Here is a 12,587-nt window from a genome sequence, read left to right on the forward strand (position 1 = left end):
AGTATTTTCCAACTATGGCAACATAAAGTATCTGAGGCATCTGAGATCAAGAAGAAACAGCTTCTCCTTTTCCAGTTATGTCTTACAAAATAAAAATCAAACAGACAACAGTGAAAAKGATACATGCAAGGACTATTACAAAGTAATTCATTAAAGTGTTTGTTTTTTTTTTTTTTAATGATGGCTATTCCATGAAGACACTATTTTTTGACTATAGTTTACTTTTTTGCTGGCAATAATTTAATAGACTAATCTTGCATCAAGTAACACAACCATTTCAGAGAAAAGTTCAGAGTTTTCTTTCAAGGCTTCTTYCTCTGCAAATTATACTGGAATGAAGGGATGTGGGAAAACACAAAGCAAAACAACATATATGGAGTGAAACTACTCAAACTAGCAGCTTATGCAACTCCTTTGGAATGGAATTTGGCCCTCAGCTGCAAGTCAGCATGTTGTACTTGTTTTTCCATACGGAAATRAATTATTGGAAGTCACTGCAACAGCATACTTTCAAAGAATCAATGATGCTGGCTTTGAAATCAATGCTCACTTTGCCTCAGTATTTRAAGAGCAGCAGAGCTAAACCACAGTACCACTATGGCTTCACTGACACTGGCTTATAAAAGGTCAGCCATGCAGCAAGGCAACAGCTGCTTACCTCTAACCAGGCAACAACCACCACACGTGCTCTTTTCCTCTTTAAGTCAAGGGGAAAATCTCTCATTTTTTATTTCTAGTTTCTGTAGTCACATTGTTTCATTTAAGTCTAGAACTACAAACAGCATACATTGCAATTCTCCTGACAGTTCTATGGCCCTTTTAACGCATGCTAACTAGGAGGCTTTCACTTAAAACATATGTAGATGTACAACGTCCCTTAAAACTAGCTCGAATGCATTGCTTGGGACCAAATAGATACATTTCTACTCACCCTTTATCTCTTTGGTGAATTTTACCCGATGAGAATCAGTCAGAGGTCTTGGTTGTTCATCAATATTATGAATGTCAAGAACTTCACACATAAATTGAATTACAGGTTGTGCTTTGTAGAAGGCAGTGGCAGAAACTAAAGAAAAGAACATTAAGAGTAAAATAATCCAAATCAATGTTGTGAAGCAGTAGATAAATGAAAGATTTTTAAAATTCAAAGTGGTTCCCAAGCAAACGTTCTGAAGCACTTAGTTTTTCAAAACAGATTTTTGCAACAATCAAGCATACAAAAGCCAGCGTAAGGCCCACAGTGACACATCAGCCTCTAGCAGTCATCCTGCAACTACTTTGCATTTTAGGGTTTTGAAAGGGTGTTTCCACAAATAACACCTTTCCTAGAGAGCTGTCATGTCCTAAACAGACATACGCTTTCAAGTCAGAATGGAGCTACAAGCAGAGACTCTATTAAGAAATATACCTCTATTGAATATTTTTTTAATAYGAGAAGGTAAGGATATTAAATATGCAATGTTATTTTGTCATTTGGTGACATGATCTGCTCAATTACTGAAACAATATGTGACTAGACACAYGAGCACTATTTTAATTACAATACAGATTAGAGTGTGGTGGTTAGTGTAAACCTTGAACTACCAAAACATCTTTTGCCTTCCATACATATTAATGATACAATCACATTAAGTGACAATATACTGTTTTAAAACAGGACAGTTGATTCATTCCATGGAATTAAGTCCATAAGCAGTTTGYTTGGCAAAGTTATAATCAACCGAAACAACACTTTTTAGCAACAAATGTGAGGTGACACCAGCCACAGCTCAAATATAAGCAAACTATTCCCATATGCTTAGAACTTCAAATAGCAGCAAAAATGATTATGAAATAGTTGACAAGAATTTTATGTTTTCCAGATTTTGCATACCAAAACCACCACATCTCTATACTAATACAATAAAACATTCTCCAAACATGCGTCACTCCAGCAGGCTGCCAACTTCACATGACGCACTCTGGCCAACACCCCCGGATGTCAATTACTGAATGAATACAAACAGCCTACACCCCCAACGACAGGCAACGTGGTTTGTCTCCCAGGGCAACAGCAGCGATACGGAGGGAAACAATTTTTGCATAGAACCTTGCATGCGTTAAGCAATCAAAACAAATTCAAATGATGTGATCTGAACGTAATCTTTGCAGCCTCGAAACAAAGTGATCATCCTATACACTGCAGTTTAAAGAAAAAAATTCTCAAGTTTCTCATCCACAGAACGGAATGAAAAATTTCTCCTGTAAGAACTATGTTCTTAAAGTGGTAAGAAAAACTTGCTTTACAGAAAGTAATATTGCAGTACATTATAAATGACTGCAAATTAATATTCCTGCCACTAAAAGTAGTTATCATCTAGCATACAGATAGCAATACTAGTTAATTCCCAGACAAGATTTTTTTTACATTCATTTTTTCAAACAGTAATTACATCACAGTTGCTCTTTGAAGGGTAATTTTAAAAAGAACAAACCAATYTGAAATCAAATGAATGTCACTATCCAGAATTTCAGCGTATCAGAACACCAGACTTGCACATTTGCACATCTGTGGCATTTTAATTATACTCTAAGGCAGACACTACACAGYCTGACTTAAAGAGCTTAGTACAGTGAAAAAGGCAGGCTATTTCAGTTGGTTTTAATAAGCATTTCAAATGCAGTGAGTATAAAATGTGTATTACAGAAAGCTTTAGGCAACACTCATCTCTGAAACGCTGACATTTTTCAATATTGGTTTTAACTACTAAATACTCAAATGAACGCTTACAGAACTTTCTACTAACAAGGAGTCCAAAACACGCTCTAGTTGATCAAAAAAGCATTCATCTGGGACTTCAACAGGTGCCACAAAGCACACCTGACTTTGCATGGTTAAAAAAAAAAAAGGTCTCTATTAGCTCTATTATAAAATACATCACAAATATTTGTGTATTTTAGAGTTTATATGGAAGTAAAAAGCAACACCTACTGTGGAGCTACTTCAGTAATCAACAGCCGTACGGAGACATTATCTTGAACAGTTTTATCAACATTACTGTGGATGTACTAATACAGAAAGAAGGAATAGCTATGCCATGCTTTTCCTTCATTTTGAGGGGAAGAGGGGTGGAGGGGTGGTATTGGTTGGTTGTTTTAGCATGGCAGCTATACTTCTGCCCATCACTGACTTGATGATGAATCCTATTTTTTTTTTTTTTTTTGATTTCTAGGTCATCTTTGCCACAGAGGTCTAGTCTGAACTGGCTGAACAGGAAGCCAAAGTACGCACACATATACTTCACTACTACAGTCTCACTCTACTTTTGTGATTACAGCTGACACAGAAGGCTGGTTTTATAGTTAATGCTGTGTTTCATAAGGATATACTAAATCTTCAAACTGAGCAAAGAGATWTAAGTAATTTTCTGGTGAAAAGCAAGTCTTTTGCAGATCGCCTGTATATAAAGCAATTAAAGTTTCGAAGTTTTCTTATTCTGCTAGAATTTGTACCACAATATCTCAAATCATAACTCTATCTTGACAATCAGTGTAGCGGATTGCTTCCCATAATTAAATTCCTCTGTTCAGAAGACAACAGAAGTTAATACCACCCAAAAATGTATCACAAACTCAGGCATATGACAAATGTCATGGCAAAGTCATTTTTACTCTTGCAGACATTTCTCATCTTCACTCTTAGCCCTGAATTCCAACTTACCATCAATATTGAGCATCATTTTCCACATGGCAGGCCGAACAGACTGATGGAATCCAAACCAGACCTCCCTACCACCTCCCAGGGGGTGATCATAGCCTTCTGGAGCTGAGAAAAAGGAGCGGCCCACTGGRGTATACCTATTAAAAAAGGTGACCACATACATTTGGAAAGCAATACCATAAACAATATTTTTTTTWAAACTTTGTAAGAAGGATTACAACATAGAACATTATTCTCTCTTCGTAATTTTGTGCATCAGAAATCTATGCATCCAGAAAAAAGCTTAAACAACACATTCTGAATGCTGGTGTTCCCACTGCAGTGCTTTAAATTTAGACAAAACATTTAATAGTTTTTGAAATTCAACCACTTTCAGTTTTTACAACAAATCAAACTAAATTAACTTACCCTTTCTGATCTTTCACCTCAATAAAGTATAATCTCTATCATAACATATATTCTGTACAAGATTTGTATATTACTGGACTGATCCTCAAATATAATTTTCCTTGTTTTACTAGGGGATATTTGCTTACTTCTCTCTAACAGTCTACAGTGTATTAATTGTGGTGGAAACAAAGAACTAGAAAAACTAATGTCTCTCTGAGCTAGGAAATAGATGTTCAGATGTTCACAAATCTCCATGCTTGCTTACCTTTAGAATGGACAGATATCATACAGAGRTTATCGTCTTTCACGTTACTTTGAGCTATGGGCTAGCTGGGAAGCTCTTGCTACCACAAAATTRCTTGTAATTTTTTGAGAGTCAGTTACACTCAATGAAAAACAGTAGTGCAAATCTATCTGTATGTATCAAGCTAGTAATCAAACTTTAAGGGTAATTTCCATTGAGAAATAAAGCAAAATTAGTTTGGCCTTCTCTAATGTTTCAAGGTTTTGAGATAAGCAGTAATAAACATGGCTAAAACAYGTATTCAGTCTGAAAACTGAATTCAGTATTCACTCTGAAAACATGAGAAGCACACACCACTGTCGGTATATCAATGAATTAAAAAGATACTTTCACATAGTATCACCACATGCATGATACTTGGCTCAATTAAAGCAGAAAACATAAGGGCAGTGCTACAGCATCCTGCAATCCTTCAATATTTCAATTAAGACATACTATAAGTGCTTCCTGTTTCTTGATCATTTCCAAAAAAATATCACCTGCTCTASAATTCAAAAGCCTGCAAAAACACACACTTTACGGAATTAGCTTCATTCTTCCCAGTCTGGCTAATCAGATGTGCTGTATAAGGTGAATGCTCAATTTATTTTCTTTTCACTTGTGAAGAAATAGGAATGAAGGTCTATATCCCAATGGGGATACTTCAGATAAAGATAGACTGCAGGAAGACAGTGAACCTACTTCATGGAGGGTAGGTGTCGTAGCACCACATCGACAGCATGAACAGGGTTAGTGCTGATTGGTTTGTCTAGTTCCAGAGGCTCAGGCAAGGTTCTTCCTGTCAAAACTTCATGCAGCAAGTGCCAGCTCACCCGAGAAACAAACTTTATYGACACTTTGAAGGGACGATCTTTTCCTCCTTCTCCTGGCAAAGTCACATCCAAATCCACCTATTGGGGAGTGGAAGAGAGAAAAAGAAAATGGCTGTTTAGTCCTCGAGTCTGCTAAGCCCGTGTTTGTCCCATTTGTCTAATATCTGAAAGCAATCGGGTACTGAAGAACCACCATTTCTTGCATTTATTGAACTGGAAAGCTCAAAAAGGAGAAGTCTGTATAACGTGAAAACAACATCAGCTCTTAGGTTCAGCCCAGTAGCAGGGACAAGGTACCTGCTTTCTGAACAGTACTTTCATGGTTCACTTTGTCAGCATTGCTATTAATGACAATATAAACAATATTTCTGCCCTGAACAAGAGYGAAGAAGGGGACAAAACGTGCTTTCCAGTCGCTATATTTTTGCGAGTCTGTTTTGAAGCTATAACCATGCTTAGACCACTTCAGCCCTTCCATTCTAGCAGCCTATACCATTTACAGAAAAAAAAAAGTCCATTTAACAAAACCTTGTAAAAATAATATTTTGAAAGCACAGTTTCAAGAAAATTTTTGGTTTTAACTAAAAAGGGTAAGTACAGGAAATAGCAAGCAACATTTCCCAGTACCTCAAATYTTACTACCAATCTCTTAGATACCCATACAAATATATTATAGATATCTTATGGACAAAACTTGCAGCCTGGCTCTTAAGTCTGACTGCTTACATGCTGTTACTGCTAACAGTATGGACCACATACCCTTGACATGAAATAAATTCTATATGCTCAGGTGCTAATATGCAGAATTCTTGACCATACATACAAAAAAAAATGTTTTAGAGAAATTGTAGTTTAATTTCTTAATAGTATTTCAAAGAAAGATAATGTACTACAATCTGTAAAATTGAGTATACTAGATCTTGCTGTGGAAAGAGTCTACTAAATACTTCTAAGGGAGATTCTAAATCCAAATCTTACATACACACAATGGAACTGACAAAAAAACACATYAAAAAGATTTTATTTCAGTACAGATACCTTGAAGCTGTCAAAAATACCRATTTTTTCCAATTCTCTTACCCCAGTAGTGGCCACAGGAAGTGGATTGGCTGTATAGAGGCTTCTTTTCCCATCATAAACTGGTCTACGGTCCCCAAATATTGTCACTTTAAAATGCTGCACCATTGAGTCCACCACCTCCCTAGAAAAGTTGATATTACATTTAAGATGTTGTCAAACAAGTATCCTACTGGAACTGGTTYCCACATACCCTGTGTTTTGCTCAAGTAGCGTCAACAAACATATTACTCAAGTGAAATACAGAACACCCACTGATATTCCAAAAAGGTGCTTCATGTACTTCAACTAAAATATCAGACAAACCCTAAAGAATAAAGTCATAATCAATGCAAGTGTTCAAGTACTGGAAAGTATTTTAACTGAAAATTTCAGTAAGTCCTAGAAATTACTGATGCTTTTATATATTATTTATTATACAGAGCAAAGATACACACTTACCTTGGAAAAAAAAATCCAGAAACTAGCACTATAAAAAACTTGCACAAATTCACAATTGAAAGCTATGCTAGTTCAAGGAAGCTGTACAACTGATTGTGCTTAGTACCTAATAACGCTGATTTGCTTTCCAGGTAGAAGTTTGAATTCTGTCTTAGTTTATAAAAATGGGCTATCCTAACAAAAAAACAGCTCTAATTCCTTAATAATCTAAGGTTTTTACAATAAAAATCAGGCTAAAATTTGATCGAGTTTGCACACAATTCTATATGCTCAGGTGCTAATATGCAGAATTCTCGACCATACATACAAAAAAATGTTTTAGAGAAATTGTAGTTTAATTTCTTAATAGTATTTCAAAGAAAGACAATGTATTACAATCTGTAAAATTGAGTATAGATTCTTCTTTATCAAGCCTGTGGCCATAAAGAGAATATGGTGACTTGATACAAGCACTGAAACTGCACTCAAAAAAAAAAAGGCCCACAGCACTTTCATCTCATATAAAAAAAGTTTTCTAGATAAAAGTAAAAGATACATCAGGGTCCAAGGAGACTTTCAATACCTCTGACTAAAACATGACTTCAGGTTTTTGAATTCTGTGCAGCAATATTTATTGTTTCAGTAGCACTACAACTGTTTRTTACTTGTTACATCACAACTTTCTTACTCTATATAAGCTACAGATTTTTCTTCTTAAGCTATGCATAACTCTCATTCTTCTCTTCAAAGCAGAAACTTACTAATAAATCATTTCCTGACAAGACAATATTAACCTGAACTACCTCAGCAAGACAATATCAACTTCCTCTCCGAGCAGARTTAGTAGCAGTCACTTTCCCCTCTCAGCTGGGTCTCTGAGAAAGTGCTGAGACACTCTCCCTTTTGCAATTCTTCAGCATGTCACAAAACTCTCAGAACCCAATTTCTTTGTGTGAACCAGTCACACAAAGCCATAAACAACTTAAAGTAATTTACATTCTCCTTGAACCCCTATGATTATAGCTTCAAAAGCATTCATCATTTAACAACACACTAGTAAATTAATGACATTCATGAAAGTAAGATTATATTAAATAYTGATTCATGTGGAAATACTGTATCCCAACGTGGGCAATTTATTACCTTCCTTTTAATTCACACTTAATGTAGGCATTTATATAGCCTTCATAACTGTAGTATGAAACCAGCGGTCAAAAAAAGTCACTAGCCAAAATCAGGYACTAGCAATGTTCTTATTAAAATACAAAAAGAATACAAGTAGCATCTCACTCCTACAAAATTATCCAATTCAGAAAAGAAAGATAGGAAACATGAAATGCTTTCCTTGTAAGCTACAGTAACTTTTTACATTTGCAACTAAACTACTCTTCCTGAAGAGGCCTCTCCGTCTTCCAAAATTCACAATATTAAGGACAAAATGTACAAAGACCATTTGTAAAGAGTTATACTAGTAATATGTATAAGAATCAAATACACAATACCTACAATTTGTTGGATCATCAAATGAACAAGGATGCAGAATATGAAAATATTCTCTCCATTTAAACTTTATATTAAGTAATATAACAATAAATAAAGTAGGAAGGAATTTAACTGATGTTAAACAGCAGAACTGAAAATAAGATGAGGTGTAATGTAATTCTCCAAAATCATAAAAGGATGCTGGTGGAGCTCAAACCAAATTCAGATATACAAAGCTGATTTTGTGAAATAATTATCAGCAACAGATGAAAACTAGTTTGCTTGCAGCACAATCACAGTGGAAGCCACTGTGACACCGCTACTAGCTGGGCCATGTTATAGCATCTGGTTGCAACCCAGCTGAAGAGCACTTGGAGCAGACTTGGGCTCTGTACCCATTGCACAGATCCACGTGAGAACTTGCACAAAGGTCTCCACAGTACAGCACAAAAATCGTTACCTGCTCCCTGCACACTAATATTTTGTGCTACAGASACTGTATTTACTTAAGTAATGCTTAAAAATGTTAATATAATTTAGAAGACAAATTTCACCATCTTACCTGTTCACCCTCCGAGGACACTTATCTGGTTTGATATCCACCTCATAGAGGTAGACATCAATCTTTGGGATTTCAACTTGGAAGCAGTTGGCCAGCAGTTTAATGGGTTTGCCCATGGTGCCATAGCCAGGACGTCTGGGCACCATGAGTAGGGGCTGTGCCCCGACGGGTCCTGTAAAACAAAACAAACAAATAAAACYCTTACAGATTAGAAGCTGAGCACAAGAGCCTTGCCATATTGCAAGGGTAATACTTGCTGATGCTTTAGCCATTAAAAAAAATACAAAAGGTTCCTTGCATCTGCAGGTACACATACCGGGGGCACTGAAATACGTTTTGTCCCTCTCCCCTAGAGCATCTGTAATATAATTCCTTTTCCAGTCTTAGACAATTCCCTGAATCAACTCTCAGCAATATAAGATGAATATCACAACTAATGCATAGAAGAAAGGGAAGATTAGCTATATTCAAACTGCACATATTTAACAGCACGCTAACCCATTAAGCTCCAAACTGTCTGCTTTTTCTCCATGCACCTCTGCTCACATCTATTTTGTTTTCTTATTGATGTGTTTCAGCTCCTGTGATGAGCAAGACTAAAATCAGGAATTTTCTAAACAACCTCAAAATGATTTTTTTTCTTGTAACAGTTTATTGTTTTGGAAAATCTGTCATTAACACACAGAAAAGTTGTACAAGTCTGTACTGAACACTGTAGTAATATCAATGTTACAGTAGACAAGTAYTACTGAAGTAGCTCTGGACTTAAATATTTTGCTTGCTCATAAATGGCAATTCTTAATTTCATTCCCATTAAGAGCATRGTCTCAGAAGTCAGATCATATTTGAGCTTTGCTGACTGAAAATGGATGAAGASTAAAACTATTACCTCTAATGCAAATGCACTGAAAAAGCTCACTGGCCAGAAGACAAAAGATGCACTTTAACAGATTTAAGAATCATATAACTCCTGATTACTAACAAATTAGAGGAAAATAATACCCATAGCTGCTCAGAGAAACCAGCAAAATCTGAAATAAGAGATGAGTATTTCAGAAGTCTGTTAAAAAGGTAGACCTGGTAATACATACACTATTTGCAGTCGAGATTTTCTTTGGTTACCCTTTGAACTTACTTCATCATTTAGACAAGAATCCTCAGAAAGAAATCTGTGTTACTTACGCCTCACAAAGAACGACACACACAGTAATAAACACAATCCATTTCCAATAATTTCTACTAGTAGCTCCAGTTTAAGAAAACCTCACTCCAGACAAGAAAAACAACAACAACAAAAAGCTCTATAGCCTGAGCTTTAAAAAAAATTACTCATCATACAAATGTCAAGATTTAGAGCATTTGATTAGTTAAAAATTCTCCCCTCTACTCCTACTCAGTGATGCAGATAGCGAATCCTGCCCACTCATTTTCACAGAAGAGTTAAAATGTCAAGTGCTGCTAAAATATGTCTTATTTGCCTTTTGATTAATCTCCATCATTCCTGGAAAATTTTGCACTTTCTTGAARGAAACCATCTACTGGAAATAGGTGAAATTAAAAGCTAAGTTCTGTTTTAACATGTCTGGCTCCACTCAGAAACACACCAAAAAATTCCGATTCGAGTTGGCTTCAAGCCATAAGATAAAACAACAACATAAAACACGAAGCATCATTTAAAACTCCCTCACAGACTATGCTTATACAAAACTTGTTCCAAGCATCTGTTCTCTTCAACTTTTTCTTCATTTTAATAGTATGATATGAGTAAAAGCAGCTCTACAATTTACTCCAGATATATTTTAGGAACATAAGCATATGTAAAAAGTTACTACTAAACACTGGAGTGACATAAATGACTCAATAGCATGCYATAGTTTATATATAGTCCATATCTGTAAGAAACGCAAACAATTGCTGAAATTAAGGTAACATTAAAAAGGAGCAAAGAAATACAGTACAGCTGAAATTCTTGTGACCACCACCTCTGGAAGTTTTACTAAGGTAAGCTTTTTTACAGAGCACTCAATTGCTTTAGACTTTTAGACATTAGACTTTYCTCCACCCAGGTGTTGCTGGGGCTGAGGAAGGGAATGCTATCCCAATTTCCAACCCTTGGTTAACAAACTCCTGGCACTGAGTGCAGCAAAAACTGAAACCAGAGAAACAAAATTCAGTTACTAATGTTAGGCAGAGTGCACTTTAAAATCCTGGGTCATAAATGAAATATTCTACCCAAAGCCAAGTACGAAGCAGACCTCCAACCTCTGCTCCCTGGAAAACAGTGGTGAGCAAAACAAGAAAATACCAGCTAACCAGACAAATGCTTTCTTCAGCTCTGTTTGTTTAGCTGCAACACACACAGCACCTCAAGAAACAGTTTGCACTGGAGGAAGTTAGAATCTCAGATTTTGGCATCAAAGAAATGAAGTGGCCAAATAACTGAATAAAGAGCACAGGTCTACACATTATACAAGAATCATTTTTGAAGTTCACTGAATTTGCCATGGTGTCACCAACTTAAAACCTGTGACTCAAAACCCAGTAAAACACAAGTAACAAACAACGCTCTTAGAGGACTGCTACTATTCCCATACTGTATCAGCGACCCAACCTCAGGCCTCAGGCCTGTATCAAGCTATAGGAAATAAACATAACCAAAAATATTAAAGTAGTGTTATTCTAGACAGCACAGAGTGACTGTGATTGGTAGAACTATTCTTTAATGTTATTTAATCACAGGAAAAACAAAGGAGTTAGAAGCTTTAAAAATCCCTGCAAAACCATTATTGTAGTATGCCCTGGCTCAACAGCAGACAAAGGAACAGTCTCTCAATGCCTCTAAAAGGAGACAAAAAGAGTTCCACATTACCTAGCTTTTAGTTTTTAAGGAGAAAATAAGTGGAGTTYTATATTTACAATACTACTGCTACTCTGACATTAAAACATCAAATATTTACATATACTTAGTAAGTTCCTAAAAATTTAAGAAAGAAATTAAATCGAGTTTAGGCTGCAAGAGTAGCACTCAACAATTCATAAAAYGGGTAAGGATAGAAGAAAGTACCAAACATTGCTAATCATCTGATCTAGAAAACAGAACAGCGGAGTATGGAGATACTAGCTAAAGTTGAAGCTACAAATGGTTTCTTGGAAGTGTTTACACAGCAAGGGATAAGTTTCAAGAAGATTCAAGATGGGCTACTTAGGAACTCTTAGCTTCTGAACGTACAGTTACTCATCAGAAATTATACAGGAAAAGGCTGAGGAGGAAATATTTAACTAAGCTTTTATATTAGTAAGAACACAAGAGGGGGAAAAAAGCATCCTCAGGATCTAAACATATAACGAATTATAAATTAATGTTCCTAGCATTGGCAGAAACGATTTATCAATATACTTTACTAATGTTGCAGGAAGTTTTCCACTCTTAAAATTGAACATTCAACAAGCATGTACCAGCAAAAGCCCTTGTATCTGCAAAATACTCAAGCACTAAAACCGCAAGATTCCATCTACTTAATTTGACAGCTATGTGTACAACAGTGCACAAACACCATGATTGCTACATACTACTACTGCCATGTTTACACACAAACAGGTATCTTGAGTCTACATTGCCTGTGATAGGTGATTTACAATGACTATTCCCATCAGTGTATATGGGACTTTACCATCCAAGTCCAATGTGCACAGGAACACGATCATCTGCGCCTGTGAAGCTAAACAGGATAACATTTCAATAACTTGTGTTCTTAAACATTCAACTTGCTAATGAGATGAAAAATGACCCCTGCTCATATTTAATGCAATATTTCAACAAAACCCATATTCAGAAAAAAT

General features: G+C 35.9%; 1 protein-coding gene across 1 annotated transcript in view; it reads right to left on the bottom strand.

The window, feature by feature from the left end:
- Positions 1-12,587, bottom strand: part of AGO3 (argonaute RISC catalytic component 3) — a 35,765-nt gene that overhangs the window by 18,123 nt on the left and 5,055 nt on the right. Inside the window, exons 2-6 of the mRNA XM_085306692.1 lie at positions 8,748-8,919; positions 6,287-6,407; positions 5,076-5,284; positions 3,701-3,837; positions 932-1,066 (exon numbers count right to left, since the gene is read on the bottom strand). Of these exons, the coding sequence (XP_085162818.1) occupies positions 932-1,066; positions 3,701-3,837; positions 5,076-5,284; positions 6,287-6,407; positions 8,748-8,919 (774 nt within the window). The remainder of the gene's footprint in view (positions 1-931; positions 1,067-3,700; positions 3,838-5,075; positions 5,285-6,286; positions 6,408-8,747; positions 8,920-12,587) is intronic.

The sequence above is a fragment of the Rhea americana genome, unplaced genomic scaffold, assembly GCF_003343005.1.
Source record: "Rhea americana isolate MKP2758 unplaced genomic scaffold, rheAme1 scaffold_246, whole genome shotgun sequence".
Taxonomy (NCBI): domain Eukaryota; kingdom Metazoa; phylum Chordata; class Aves; order Rheiformes; family Rheidae; genus Rhea; species Rhea americana.